We start from the raw sequence: 15,933 nt of genomic DNA, 5'->3' as shown, positions 1-15,933 counted from the left end.
ACAGGCACCCACCACCATGCCCAGATAATGTTTGTATTTTTAGTAAACACGGGGTTTCACCATGTTGGCCAGGCTGGTCTCGAACTCCTGACCTCAGGAGATCCACCTGCCTTGGCCTCACAAAGTGCTGGGATTACAGCGATTCTCCTGCCTCAGCCTCCCGAGTAGCTGGCATTACAGGCATCCACCACCATGCCCAGATAATGTTTGTGTTTTTAGTAAACACGGGGTTTCACCATGTTGGCCAGGCTGGTCTCGAACTCCTGACCTCAAGAGATCCACCTGCCTTGGCCTCCCAAAATGCTGGGATTACAGGCATGAGCCACTGCACCCGGCCACTAGTCACCTTTTCTACTGAAAACGGAAGAGACGCCTATAGGATTGGTTTTGATTATCCATGAGAAAAGAGAGTTTTAGAATGCAGAATAAACTATCAAAGGAGATAGTGAAATCCTTTCTGAAAATTTTTAAGAAAAGGAAAGAATTTTTTTAAGTGCAGATAAACTTCAAGAGTTTAAGTCTTATATTTAAATAACTATGGTATTTTCTGTTTTAGGTTTGTTTTTCTTTCTCCCAAAATATATGGTGTTAAGTTCCAGAATATCTTCAGCCAACGAAGAAATACAAGGAGGGATGGGGGGTGTTATTTTCTTTTTTTTTTTTAAAGTTAGTAAACAGAGAAAAAGCAACTATTTCTTTTTTAAAATGTATCAAAGACTTTAATGACTTCATTACAAGAGGCAGTGGGTGTTCAGTAAATAGTAGTTTAACTGGTTAGAATAAATAAAAATATGATAACTATGGCTCACAACAGAGCAGAGTCATGTAGTTACTAAAACATTTGCACAAATACTGTCCACCCAAGGGACCCAGCTCATAAGCACTGAGAAATGACTAATATTTCTCATGTAACTGTATTATTCCCATCTGTTTCATATTTAAATTTAGAGGAAGTTTTAATAGTACCAAATTCATATAAATCTTTTGAAGTCCATGAACAGTAAGAAGTGCTATTTGATTCTTATTCCTTGATTTTGATATCAGTAATTGTTATACACACTGATTAGCTTTTATCTCCAAATTTCATTTAATATTGCCTAATGCTGGTTGTTTCTTTTGGAGTCCTATAAATCTGGCTGCCAAGAAAAATGATGGCTCTGCTCCGAAACCACAAAGTGGCTTCATTAACATTTAGTGAATCTCAAGTAGAAAGGAACAGTGAATTTGCTGAGGAAGCCATTCTCCAGAATAATAAAGTATTAGTGTTTTTCTCATAGTAGACAAAAGTCATGGGTTTTCCTTCTTGGCAGGGAGCAAACTCAACCTTAAAAAGCAGTGATATTCAACAACAGAAAGACAAATAACCCAATTTAAAACTGGGCAAAGGATTTGAATAGACATTTCTCCAAAGAAGATAATATGTAAGTGACCAATAAGCACATGAAAAGATGATCAACAGCTTTAGCAGCGGGAAAGTAGATATCAAAACCGAAATATGAAGGTTTGGAGAGGAGGAAGGAATTAATAAACGGGATTTTTAGGACAGTGAGCCTTCTGTATGCTACTACGCTGGACCCATAGAATGTACAACACCAAAAATGGACCCTAATATAAACTATGGACTTTGGATAATGATGTGTCATAATTTGAAACAAATGTACAACTGTGATGTGGGATATTGATAGTAGGAAAGGTTGTGCATGGGGTGCATGGGGTTGGGGGGAGGCAGGGGTATATGAGAACTCTATGTACTTTATGCTCAATTTTGCTGTGAACCTAAAACTGCTCTAGAAAATAAAGTCTATTAAAAAACGATGAGCTGTCACTTTACACCACATGACTTGTCGATGAAAAGAGTCAAACTCTGTAAAATATTTGAAGAGATTTATTCTGAGTCAAATATGAGCAACCATGCCCGTGACACAGCCCTCAGGTGGTCCTGAGAACATGTGCCCAAGGTGGTCAGGGTGCAGCTTGGTTTTATATATTTTAGAGAGGCATGAAACATCAATCAAATACATTTAAGAAATACATTGCTTTGGTTCAGAAAGGTGAGACAACTCAAAAGTGGGGCCTTCCAGGCTATAGGTAAATTTAAACATTTTCTGGTGGACAATTGGTTGAATTTGTCTAAAGACGGGATCAATAGAAAGGAATGTTCAGGTTAAAGATAAAGGATTGTGGAGAACCAGTTTTATTGTTCGGAGGAATCTCTCAGATAGCAGACTTCAAAGAGACGGTAGGTTGTAAAATGTTTCTTATCAGATCTAAAAGGTTGCCTAGCTCTTAGTTGATTATCCACTGAATCTGCAAAGAAAGGAAGGAAAACAAAAGGGGAAGGGGATTTTCTATGGAATGTGGATTTTTTCCCACAAGAGACTTTGCGGGCAATTTCAAGGCATGGCAAGGAAATATATTTTGGGGCTAAATATTTTTTCCTTGTCTCATAATGTTATGCCAGAGTCGGATTGAAAAGCAGGCCACAATATACATGGTCAAATAAAAGCCATCTGATAAGGATCCATGGTTTGTAGGAAATGACTCTCCAGGCCCCTTAGGGAGGAATTTGGGCAAGATAAAAATCAGAGCTTAGTCCTCGAACTATAATTAAAAGATAGACAATAACAAGTTTTGTTAAGGATATGGAAAATTGGAACCCTCAAACATTGCTGGTAGGAATGTAAAATGGTACAACTGCTTTGGAAAACCATTTATCCATGTCTTAAATAGTTAAATGTACACCTAGCAGCTATGCCACTCCTATGTACTTAAGAGAAAATAAAACATATATTCATACAAAAACTCATATGAACAGTCTGGCAGGTCCCTGGAGTGTTAAATGGAGTTACCACTTGACCCAACATTTCTACTCCTAGGTATATACCTGTAATAGTCTGCTAGAGCTGCCATAACAAAATACCACTGACTGAGTAAATTAAACAACAGAAATTTATTTCTTACAGTTTTGGAGGCTGGCAGTTGAAGATTACAGTGCTGGCAGGTCTGTTTTCTTCTAAGATCTCTCTCCTTTCTTGCAGATGGCTGTTTTCTGTGTCCTCATGTGGTCTTTCCCTGTGCGGACAGGCCTCTGATGGCTTTTTATAAGGACACTATTCATACGGGATTAGAGTCCCCATCCTGGCAGCTTTACTTTAGCATAACCACCTCTATACACACCTTATCTTTAAATACAGTTACATCCTGAGATACTAGGGGTTGGGACTTCAAATTATGAATTTGGTGGAGCCACAGTTCAGCCTATAATAATAATGGAGATAAATGAAAACGTGTTCATAGAAAAACTTGTATGTGAATATTTATAGCAGCATTATTTATAGTAGGCAAATGTGGAAACAACCCAGATGCCTATCAAATGATAAATGGACAAATCAAATATGGTTATACTTATAATGGAATATGATTTGGACAAAAAAGAAATGAAATATTATATGTGCTACAACATGGGTGAACCTTAAAAACATTATGCTAAGTGAAAAAAAAACAGTCCCAAAATACTGTGTATTTCTGTTTATAAGAAATGTCGGCCGGGCGCGGTGGCTCACGCTTGTAATCCCAGCACTTTGGGAGGCCGAGGCGGGCGGATCACGAGGTCAGGAGATCGAGACCACGGTGAAACCCCATCTCTACTAAAAAATACAAAAAAAAAAATTAGCCGGGCGTGGTGGCGGGCGCCTGTAGTCCCAGCTACTCGGAGAGGCTGAGGCAGGAGAATGGCGTGAACCCGGGAGGCGGAGCTTGCAGTGAGCCGAGATTGCGCCACTGCACTCCAGCCTGGGTGACAGAGCAAGACTCCATCTCAAAAAAAAAAAAAAAAAAAAAAAAAAAAGAAATGTCTAGAATAGGCAAATCTTTATTTTTTTTAGAGATGGGTTCTCACTCTGTCACCCAGATGGGAGTGCAGTAGCAGTATCATAATTCACTGCAGCCTCAAACTCCTGGGCTTAAACGATCCTCCTGCCTTGGCCTCCTCAAGTAGCTGGGACTACAGGTGTACACCACCACTCCTCGTAAGAACAGGCAAATCTTTAGAGACAGAAATTACATTAGTGTTTGCCCAGGACTAGGAGAGGAACTGGAGTGACTGCTAATGGGCATGGGGTTTCTTTATGGAGTAATGAAAGTGTTCTAAATTTAGACTGTAGTGATAGTTGCACAACTTTGTGAATCTACTAAAAACCATTGACTTGTACACTTTAAATAGCTGAATTTCATGGTGTGTGAATTGTATCTCGAAGATATTTTCGAAACATTTTTAAAGTAGCACAAAAGCTTATTTTAAAAAATATCATTTGGCATGCAAAACTTCGGCAGAGCCAATTATAGACGAAAATGAGACAGATGGTCTTCAAAATATGAAGCACACATTGTAAAGAATGTTGTACTCCAGGACTGTGAATCTTACTGATATCTGGCAGCCACAGTTAAAATGTTGTAGCATCTGGAATTGCGGGCTGTAATTGAAACTCAACTGAAGAGCTTTCTGTGGAGCTGGAATGACCAGACAATGCATAAAGTTGTTAAACATGAAACAAAGATAACTATTACCTTTTAAAAATCTCTCATTAAGCCTCATGACATTTTTGGGTGAAGGTCTAATCTGGCACACCTGCTAACTTCTAATAAAGAATCAAATGATCTTCCAACTCACATAATGACTAATTCTAAAGCATGCAACCTCAAAGTACCACATTCTCCCTGTTCTAGAAATACAACCCTAGAGGGCCAGTCTTCCTTCAGCATTCAAATATTGAGTAGAAAACTGAACTATAAGGTTCAGCTAAAGGAATGCAACTGTGATTTGAGCTGTGGAATGGCTATGGCCTAAGTCAAGAATTCTCAACCTCAGCACTACTGATTGACATTTTGGGCCAGGAGTTCTTTCTTCTGGGGCCTGTCCTATGCATTGTAAGATTGAGCAGCATCCCTGGCCTCTACCCATTAGATGCCAGAAACACACTCCACCCCCAAGCTTTGACAACCAAAAATGTTTCCAGAAATTTCCAATATCTCCTGGGGCTTAAATCAAGAACCACTGGCATAAGCCAAGGAAGAATTAACCATTTACCGTGGTACAGGATGAGTATCCCATATCTTGGGACCAGAAGTGTTTTGGATTTCAGATTTTTGAATATTTGCATTATCTGCTTACTGGTTGAGCATCTGAAATCCAAAATGCATTTCCTTTGAGCCTTATATCAGTGCTCAAAAGGTTTCAGTTTTGAAGCATTTTAAATTTGGGATTTTGGGATTTTGGATGCTAATCTGCAATAACAGATAATGTACCAAAAGAAAAAATTGATATGTTTAATTTATACTTCATTTATTCAAGCTCTGTGGAGTTTAAATATCCAGAATATTATGCAAAAACCAGTTTCCTTGATCATACTAAGTTTTGATGACCATAATCATTGACAAGTTTATTCAGGAGATTTTCATATGTTGCTCTAAAGTTTAAACTCGATGCTGAAATGCCAGCTTGGAGCCACAGAAGGAATGAGCTGTTTGTATTCTATTAAAAGACTGCCCTTGAACATTTACAGACGAAAAAATTTCAAGGGGACAAAAATGTGATTTTAAAATCAATTTTGCCACCTAGTAAAGGATTTCCTAAATGGATAACTATGAGGTGATGGATGTGTTAATTATGTTGATTTTGGTAATCATTTCAGAATGTATATGTATATCAAAACATTACATTATACACCTTACATATGTACAATATTTGTATGTCAATTACACCTCAATAAAGCTCAGAATTTAAAAAATGCTGTCATTAACAGAGAGTTTTCAAATACACTCAAAGTCTTTATCATTAAGGACACCAGGCGGCATGATGGAACTCACTTTCATTGTCCTTCCAGCCTATCAACTGAATCACATAAGAATGAAAGATGAAGTAAAGTTTTGATACAGTGTACTTCAAGGTTTTTAAATGTGAATTTATTGCATTCTGAAACTATGGTGTAGATGACATCTGCCCACACATTATTATTATTATTATTTTTGAGATGGAGTTTCACTCTTGTTGCCCAGACTGGAGTGCAATGGCACGATCTCAGCTCACTGCAACCTCCTCCTCCTGGATTCAAGTGATTCTCCTGCCTCAGCCTCCCAAATAGCTGTAATTACAGGCTTGTTCCACCATGCCCCACTAATTTTGTATTTTTAGTAGAGACGGGGTTTCCCCATGTTGGACAGGCTAGTCTCGAACTCCTGACCTCAGGTGATCCACCTGCCTCAGACTCCCAAAATGCTGGGATTACAGGCATGAGCCACTGCGCCCAGCCTGCTCATACATTTTGATGTCATAATACTAACATAACATCACTTTGTGATATTAATTTTGTGACACTGAAAAGTCTTCACCTGTCTCAAGAGGACCCTAAGTAGACCTCATGCCTCTGGCTTCTAGAGGCTGGGACTACATAGTTTCTAACTTTTCGTTCTTTTTTTTCATCCTCTCCCTTCCTTCCTTCCTTCCTTCCTTCCTTCCTTCCTTCCTTCCTTCCTTCCTTCCTCCCTTCACTTTCTTCCTCTAACAACTGTTACTGAGACACTAAAACTGACATCATCACTGACACTTAGCAATTACAGTATGCTGCTGGGAAGCATGGGCATGCTGGTTTCTTCTCATAGCAGGAATGGGAGGCTTACCAAGAACTCTCCCCAGAATTTATGTCCATGATTTTGGCTACAGATTACCATTAAAGAAATATAAGGTCATAACCAGTAAAGTCTTCTCCTGTAACTTTCAGAAAATAAAATGAACTTGTTAACTGGAAGTTGTGTCAATTGATAGTGTAAGAATAAACAGACTGGCTATTTTCTATAATCTCAGTAAATGGCATTCATTCTTTTTTCTTGCTCAAGGCAAAAACTCTGGAGTCATCCTAGTACATTTTTCTTCTCTCATCCTTCACATCTAATCCAACAGCCAATCAAGCCCACCCTCAAAATACATCTAGACTCTGACCACTTTTCATCATCTCCACAGCTACCACCTAGTCCCTGATATAATCACTCTTTTTTTTTCATTCCCAACTTTTATTTTAAGTTCAGGGATACATGTGCAGAATATGCATGTTTGTTACATAGGTAAATGTGTGCCATGCTGGTTTGCTACACAGATCATCCTATCACCCAGGTTAAGCCCATTATCCAATAGTTATTCTTCCTGATCCTCTCACTCCTCCCGTTCCCTACTCTCCAACAGGCCCCAGTGTGTGTTGTTCCCTGCCATATGTCCATGTATTCTCATCATTTAGCTCCCACTTGTAAGTGAGAACATGCATTATTTGGTTTTCTGTTCCTGTGTAAGTTTGCTAAGGATGATGGCCTCCAGCTCCATCCATGTCCCTGCAAAGGACATGATCTGATTCCTTTTTATGGCTGCGTAGTATTCTATGTTGTATATGTACATTTTCTTTATTCAGTCTATCACCGATGGGCATTTAGGTTGATTCTATGTCTGCTATTGTGAATAGTGCAGCAATAAACATATGTGTGCATGTGTCTTTATAAGAAAATTATTTATATTCCTTTAAGTATATAACCAGTAATGAGATTGCTGGGTGGAATGGTATTTCTTCCTCTTTGTCTCTGAGGAATCACCAGACTGTTTTCCACAATGGTTGAACTGATTTACACTCCCACCAACGGTATTAAAGTGTTCCTTTTTCTTCACATCTCCACCAGCATCTGTCATTTTTTGACTTAATAATCACCATCCTGAATGATATGAGATGGTATCCCATTGTGGTTTTGATTTGCATTTATCTAATAATTAGTGATATGAAGCCTTTTTTTCATGTTTGTTAGCCACATTTACCTATGTATGTCTTCTTTTGAGAAGTGTCTGTTCATGTCCTTTGCCCACTTTTTAATGGGGTTGCTTTTTTTAGTAAATTTGTTTAAGTTCCTTATAGATTCTGGATATTAGGCCTTTGTCAGATACATAGATTGCAACAATTTTTGCCCATTCTGTAGGTTGTCTATTTACTCTGTTGATAGTTTCTTTTGCTGTGCAGAAGCTCTTTAGTTTAATTAGACCCATTTCCTAATTTTTGCTTTTGTTGCAATTGCTTTTGGTGATTTCATCATGAAATCTTTGCCAATGCCTCTATCCTAAATGGTATTGCCCAGGTTTTCTTCTAGTGTATTTATAGTTTGGGGTTTTACATTTAAGTCTTTAATCCACCTTGAGTTGATTTTTGTACAAGGCGTAAGGAAGGTTCCAGTTTCAATGTCCTGCATATGACTAGCTAGTTCTCCCAGCACCATTTATTAAATAGGGAATCCTTTCTCCATTGCTTGTCTTTTTCAGGTTTGTTAAAGATTAGATGGCTGTAGGTGTTCTGGATTCTCTATTCTTTTCCATTGGTCTGTGTGTCTGTTTTTGTACCAGTACCATGCTATTTTGGTTACTGTAGCCCTGTAGTATAGTTTGAAGTCAGCTAGCCTGATGTCTCCACCTTTGTTCTTTTTGCTAAGGATTGCTTTCAGTATTCAGGCTCTTTTTGGTTCCATATAAATTTCAAAATAGTTTTTTCTAATTCTGTGAAGAATGTCAATGGTAATTTAATGGGAATAACACTGAATTTATAAGTTGCTTTGGGCAGTATGACCATTTACATAATATTGATTTTTCCTATCCATGAGCATGGAATGTTTTTCCATTTGTTTGCGTCATCTCTGATTTCTTTGAGAAGTGCTTTGTAGTTCTCCTTGAAGAGGTCCTTCACTTCCCTTGTTAGCTGTATTCCTAGGTATTTTATTCTTTTTGTGGCAAATGTGAATCAAAGCTCATTCATGATTTGGCTCTTGGCTTGCCTGTTGTTGGTGTATAGCAATTTTTGCACTTTGATTTTTTATCCTGAGACTTTGCTGAAGTTGCTTATCAGCTTAAGAAGCTTTTGGGTTGAGACTATGGGTTTTCTAGATATAGGATTTTGTCATCTGCAAAAAAAGATAGTTTGGCTTCCTCTTTTCCCATTTAAATATTCTTCATTTTTTTCTCTTGTCCGATTGCCGTGGCCATAACTTCCAATACTATATTGAATGGGGGCTGGGAGAGAGGGCAAACTTGTCTTGTGCTGGTTTTCAAAGGGAATACTTTCAGCCTTTGCCCATTCAGTAAGGACACTGGCTGTGAGTTTGTCATAAGTGGCTCTTATTATTTTGAGGTATGTTCCTTCAATACCTAGTTTATTGAGAGTTTTTAAAGTGAAGGAATGAGGATTTTTATCGAAGGCCTTTTCTGCATCTATTTAGATAATCTGTAGTTTTTGTCCATTGAATGAAGAGCCTAAGAAGAAAAATCACATGAACATATCAGTAGGTGCAAAAAGAAAGCATTTGACAAAATCCAACACCCATTCTTCATAAAAACTCTTAGTAAATTACAAATAAAGAGGAACTTCCTCAACCTGACAAAGGATATCTACAAAAACCCTACAGCTAACATCATATTTAATGGTGAGAAACTTGAAACTTTCCCACTCAGATCAGGAACAAAGCAAGGATACTCCCTCTTACCAGTCCTTTTCAACATTGTTCTTGAAGTCCTAGCTAATGCTACACAACAAAAGGAAACAAAAGGTATACAGATTGGGAAAAAAGAAATGAAACTGTCTTTGTTCACAGATGACATGATCATGTATGTAGAAAATCTGAGGCCGGGCGCGGTGGCTCACGCCTGTAATCCCAGCACTTTGAGAGGCCGAGGCGGGCGGATCATGAGGTCAGGAGATCAAGACCATCCTGGCTAACATGGTGAAACCCCGTCTCTACTAAAAATACAAAAAAATTAGCCAGGTGTGGTGGTGGGCACCTGTAGTCCCAGCTACTCAGGAGGCTGAGGCAGCAGAATGGTGTGAACCCAGGAGGCAGAGCTTGCAGTGAGCCTAGATTGTACCACTGCACTCCAGCCTAGGCGACAAAGGTTGTAAGAGAAGACTAATATATAAAAGTCTATTGCTTTTTTATATACCAGCAATGAACAAGTAGAATTTAGAATTAAAAATGTAATACCATTTACCTTAGCACCCCCCAAAAATGAAATACTTAGGTATAAGTCTAGCAAAATATGTACAATATCTACATGAGAAAAACTACAAAACACTGAAGAAAAATCAAAGAATAACTAAATAAATGGAGAGATAGTCCGTGTTTGTGGATAGCAAGTCTCAATATTCTCAAGATGTTAGTTCTTCCCAACCTGATCTATAGGCTCAGTGTAATCCCTAGTAAAATCCCAGCATATTATTTTGTGACTATGAACAAACTAATTTTAAAGCTTATATGGAGAGGCAAAAAAACCAAAAACAACCCAAGTTAGCCAAAACAATATTGAAGGAGAAGAACAAAGTCAGAAGACTGATAGTATCTAACTTCAAAACTTACTATAAAGCTATAGCAATCAAGACAGTGTGGTATTTGTAAAGGAAAGGACAACTGTATCAATGGAAGGAATAGAAAACCCATAAATAGACCGACATAAATATAGCCAACTAATCTTTGATAAAAGAGCAAAGACAATAAAATGAAGCAAAGATTGTCTTCTCAAAGAATAGTTCTGGAACAACTGGACATCCACACACAAATCACTGAATCTATAACCTTCACAAAAATTAACTCAAAATGAATCACAGGCTTAAATTTAAAATGCAGAATTATAACACTCCTTGAAAATAACATAGAAGAAAATCTAGATCGCCTTGGGTTTGGCAATGACTTTTTGACTACAGTACTTGAGGCACAATCCAAAACAGAACTGATAAGCTATACTTCATTCAAACTAATTTCTGCTCTGCAAATGCCACTGTCAAGTGAATGAAAAGACAAGCTACAGAATGGGAGAAAATATTTTCAAAACACATATCTGATAAGGAACTGTTATCCAAATACATAAAGAATACTTAAAGCTCAACAATAAGAAAACAAACAACTTAATTTAAAATGAGCCAAAGACCTTAACAGGTATCTCAAAAAAGGAAATAGATGGCGAATGCATCGGGGAAATGCAAATTGAAGCAAGATATTGATACACACCTACTGGAATGGCCAAAATCTAAAACACTGACAACAATAAATGCTGGTGAGGGCATAAAGCATTCATTGTTGGTGGGAATGCAAAATGGTACAGCCACTTTGGAAGACAGTCTAGCAGTTTCTTATGAAACTAAACATACTCATATCTCATGAAATAAATATGAGAGGCATTATTATTTAAGAATAATAAAGCAAACTATTATAATTCAATATTTTTAACTTTTTCCTAAAAATAACAAATAGCTTATTGTAGATATTTATATTTGTCCCAAAAATGAGATTTCAAGAAATCAGCTATTAGAATGATTGTTTCACAGTAGTCTTCTTTTCTATATTGCAACAATTGATGGCTGTGGCTGTAATCCTTCTTCAGCTTCAGATTGAATATACTAAGCAAAAGACTAGAGGGATGAAGTATAAAAAACAATACACTTCTAAGAAAGCTAAATTATCTTCTCTTGATTCTTTAATTTTCATTGACTCTCTTCCTGTGTCCTACCTTAACACTGATAACCTCATCTTAGCCGGACTGAAAACAAGTGACCTATTAAAACTTTCTAATAAAAAATAACATTCAACAAAAGTTAATTCTACCCCCAAATACATTTTTTTTAGAACTCGGGTATGAAGTCAGAGCAACTTGGGTTTAAATCCAAGCTTCACAACTTGTCAGCTGTGTGATGTTAAGCAAAGTTGTGGGCTTTGGTCATTCCTCATGCGTAGAAACAGAGATGATGTTACTTGGCATTATGGGATGAATTGTGTCTCCACTTCAAAAAATTTGTACGTTGAGGTCCTAACCCCCAGGGCCTTAGAATATGACTGTGTTTTGAGACAAGGCCTTTGAAGAGGTAATTTAGGTATAATGAGGTCATACTGGTGGACCCTAATCCAACTGGACTGCCACTCTTACAAGAGGAGGAGCTTTGGACACAGACAGGTACAGAGGGAAAACTATGTCAGAACACAGGAAGAAGCCACCATCTATAAGCTAAGGAAAGAGGCCTCAGAAGAAATCAACCCAAAATAAATCAACTTGACCTCAAACTTCTAGCATCTAGAATTGTGAGAAAAACTATTTCTGTTGTTTAAGCCACCTAGTTTGTGGTACTTTGTTATGGCAGCCCTAGCAAACTAATACACTTGGCAAAGTTGTTTTGTTTTGTTTTTAGTCTACAACAGAGTTTTTGTGGAGGTATCTGTATTTAATTCCTGTGGGTGTTGTAACAAATTTCCATGAACTGAGTGGCTTAGAACCGCAGGAATTAATTCTCTCAGTTCTGGAGAGCCACAGTCTGAAATCAGTTTTTCTGGGATAAAATCACGGTGTTGCCAGGGCAGCTTCTGGTGCTGATGGTGACATATTCCAAACTACCTCCATGGTTATAGTGCCTTTTCTCTTCTGTCTGTGTCCAATCTTCCTTCACCTCTCTCTCTCTCTATACATATATATATATATATATATATTTTTTTTTTTTTTTTTTTTGAAGACAGAGTGTGACTCTGTTGCCCAGGTTCATGTTCAGCAGGGCAATCACAGCCCACTGCAGCTTCAACCTCCCGGACTCAAGTGATCCTCCTGTTTCATTTTGCTTCTCTCTTACAGTGACACCTGTGACTGCATGGAGGGTCCACCAGGTTAATCCAGGATAATCTCCCCCATCTCAAATTCTTTGCTTAATTCCTTTTATAAGAGTCATTTTTCCATATAAGATAACATGTACAGGGAGGGATTAAGACCTGATTTTTGGGGGTCATTAATCAGTATACTATGGTGTGATAGAGGGATGAATTTGGATAGTCATCTAATGAATGCAAGTTGCCTTCCTGTGAACCTTGAGTTGGTAATGTTCATGAACAAGATGTTTAGTGCACCTGTTCATTTTGAGATCAGAGAGTGATGAAGAGTAGAAAAGTGAAACTAAAAATACTGAAACAGTTAAAAAATAGCAGAGAATATTTCCCCCATAGCGACCTCAAATTTGAGCTTTAACTTCCCATTTAAAAGTTTTAGATTTTATATGTTGGAACTGAAGTGTTTTGAACATAAAAGAATAGAATACAGATCTGGCCAATCTGTCGGCAACTTTGAAGTGTGTTGACAAATCTTTATATTCACTGTAAGATTTTTGCATATCAAAAATGTTGCCCCTGTCCCCTCTCTGTCTGCCTTCTCCCCTCAATCAGCACAGGCAAAGGCCAGAAGTGACAAGTGATTGTGTACTAGACAAGCTAATGTTTGCGTGGAGAAAACACTTTTGTCCCCTAAATCTCTGATGGCAAAGGACCCAGAACTCAAGAAACAAATCTTCTAGTCTCCTTTAAGCCTTCTCTTCCACAAGTGGCCTCCTCCCTGGAATTGGAAACCACTGTCCAGTATCCACGTCCCTGTTGGCCCAGCGTGAGACTTCTACACCTTTGGCTCTTTGAATGCTACCTGACATGAACACTCCGGCCACTTTCAAAAGGAGGACAGAAGTTGCTGGCTCTCATGCTGCTAATAATGTCTGATAATGATAAAATCACGTCCTATTTGTCTAGTATTTTATCATAAAGAGCACTTTGATGTGCAGATTCTCTTTCCAAGGTGTTAGGAAAACAAAAGTAGGTAAGACACATTTTCAACACTTCAGGATCATTTCAATCCAGTTAATTATAACTCGTTTAATCCCAGAAATGTAGAAAGGAGGATAAGAGAGTTATTATTATCCCCATTTTCCAAATGAGGAAGCTGGGTGTTAAAAAATAATTTTCAGAAAAAGGTTAAAGTGTGACTTTCATACAGATATAAAAATGAATAGACGTTAAAGATTTTGTTTGACACATTCAATGAGGGAAGCAGACAGATGTTATAACCATTTCAAAAAAGAAGTCAAGAAGCACAAATTTATATGGCATAAAAGAATGTTGAAATTAATGGCAAATGAAAGCAACTGTTTTTCCCCCTTGGGGATAAAGTTGTGGAAGAGGGAAGTCAATAGAGCTTGTGGCGCACAGGACAGAATTTGTGTGACTATCAGGTAAGTTCAACAAGGAGTTGTAAAATAGCTCCATGGAATCAGATCACCAGAGGAAGGATGCATAAATGCATAGATTTCCAAATAGGGCCTGGATGTGAATCTCAGACTTTCTGACACCAAATTTAGGTTTGTTTCACTCTACCACATTGTCCTAGCTTCTGCAAAAGGTACTCTTTTGTCACCTTAAGTCAAAGAAAGTTACCAAAAAGAAAAAAAATAGGAAATGAAAGCATAAAAGGTAAACTGGTCAGAGGTTTCCTGCTATTCTGCTTTGTTTAGAAATGCTCACTGAGGCAGCCAGTAAGCCAAGATGTAGCTGAACCCAACTCTTGGAGAGATTGCCCGGTCCTCTGCCCATACTGAGGCACAGCTCCTGAAATGAAGCTAGCTTCAGAACTTACTCAAATGCATGTTGCTTCTTATTGCATCTGGAATAGTAGCTTGAACTGTGATGGAAATTAAACGTCTGCTTCTAAATCCTGACAGGAATCTCCTAAACAGGGTCAAAGGCCACCTGTCTTAGTCAGCTCAGGCTGCCATAACAAAATACCATAGACTCAGTGGAAACAATAGATTTTATTCGTTCATTCATTTATTCATCCATTTTCACACAGTTCTGGAGGCTGGAAGTCCAAGATCAGGATGTCACATGGTTGGGTTCTTTTTAGCAACCATCTTTTCATCTACTTCCTATGTCCTCACACGGGAAAGAGAAACTGAAAGCTCTCTGGTATCTCTTTTCATAATGGCACTAATCTCACCATGAGGGCCCCATCTTTATAATCTCATCTAAATCTAGTATCTCCCAAAGGCCCATCTCTAAACGTCATAACATTAGGGGTTAGGACTTCAATAGTTGAATTTGCATGGGGAAATAATTCCGTCTATAGCAATGCTAATATGTGAACTAACTAACAGGCTTAAGTCAGGTACCTGAGATGGTCACAATTATGGGCAAGAAGATGTTCAATCCAAATAATGAAATTATAGCAGTTTACAAAAATGTTACAATTTATGTTTTTGAATGTTCCACACTAGAAATAGAAAGGCACCACAGTCTCAAAGTGTGTGTGTGTGTGTGTGTGCGTGTGTGTGTGTGTGTGAGTGTGTGTGTTTATAAATTTTGACAGTTTCAAATTACTAGGCTGAAGAAAGAAGAACATTAGCAAAAAATGATAGTGGCATTAATACATTTGCTCACTACTAATGACCTAAAACGTGGCAATTCAAAAGGAACAAATAATTATTTCAGTGTAGACTGTCACAGAATCTAGGGCATCATCAAACTTTGGTCCCTTTGGGCTTTTTACTTGGAAAGAATGCAGTCTCCCTTTTTTTTTTAACCTTAGCTTTATTCTCCAAACATTTTAAAATTTAATTCATGGGCTATTATTTTGTTCATAAGCTAAGTGGCTTACCAAAAAAAAAAATTTCTTTCTCTGTACCAGATTGCTAAATACAGCCTCTTTCCAAGAGTCTTTATTGTTTCGTTGTTGCTGTTTTTATTTTTTAATTTTTTATTTTTTATTTCCACAGGTTCTTTGAGGAACAGGCGGTATTTTGTATTCATGACATCACCCCATTCTCCCACCCCTGGTCCCTGACAACTGCCATTCTACAGTTGAGAGACTTGGTGATTTGTGAGTTTTTTTTAATTTACTTTAAAACATTTTTTATTTCTTTTTTATAATCTTTTTCAGTTTACAGATGTTTGGCATAAGTAAAAATTACGGGGCTTATTCAATAATAAATGTCTCTAAGGAATAAACATTAAGATACCCAAATTAGGGTCTAAATTAAGGAATTGTGAAACATGAAGAATAAAGAAATGAGGAAGTGAGAA

The 15,933-nt window shown here is 37.7% G+C and overlaps 1 protein-coding gene and 1 long non-coding RNA gene across 5 annotated transcripts in view; one reads left to right on the top strand and one right to left on the bottom strand.

The window, feature by feature from the left end:
* SHPRH (SNF2 histone linker PHD RING helicase) overlaps nucleotides 1-1,830 on the top strand; it is an 86,697-nt gene extending 84,867 nt beyond the window's left edge. For 2 of the 4 annotated variants that reach the window (XR_008654639.2, XM_063631672.1), the window contains one exon: nucleotides 557-1,830. Coding sequence is in view for 3 of the 4 variants with exons in the window: in XM_063631672.1 (XP_063487742.1) it covers nucleotides 557-665 (109 nt within the window). In the remaining variant the exon portion in view is untranslated. The remainder of the gene's footprint in view (nucleotides 1-556) is intronic. The other 2 variants (XM_055266531.2, XM_063631664.1) reach the window with 1 other exon arrangement.
* A 5,214-nt stretch (nucleotides 1,831-7,044) lies between these two features.
* LOC129474823 (uncharacterized) overlaps nucleotides 7,045-15,933 on the bottom strand; it is a 29,246-nt gene continuing 20,357 nt past the window's right edge. The window contains exon 3 of the long non-coding RNA XR_010119029.1: nucleotides 7,045-9,325. This is a non-coding gene — a long non-coding RNA (uncharacterized lncRNA). The remainder of the gene's footprint in view (nucleotides 9,326-15,933) is intronic.

The sequence above is a fragment of the Symphalangus syndactylus genome, chromosome 2 (assembly GCF_028878055.3).
Source record: "Symphalangus syndactylus isolate Jambi chromosome 2, NHGRI_mSymSyn1-v2.1_pri, whole genome shotgun sequence".
Lineage (NCBI taxonomy): Eukaryota > Metazoa > Chordata > Mammalia > Primates > Hylobatidae > Symphalangus > Symphalangus syndactylus.
Note: the sequence above shows the minus strand (reverse complement) of the source record. Positions and strands in the feature narration are given on the sequence as shown.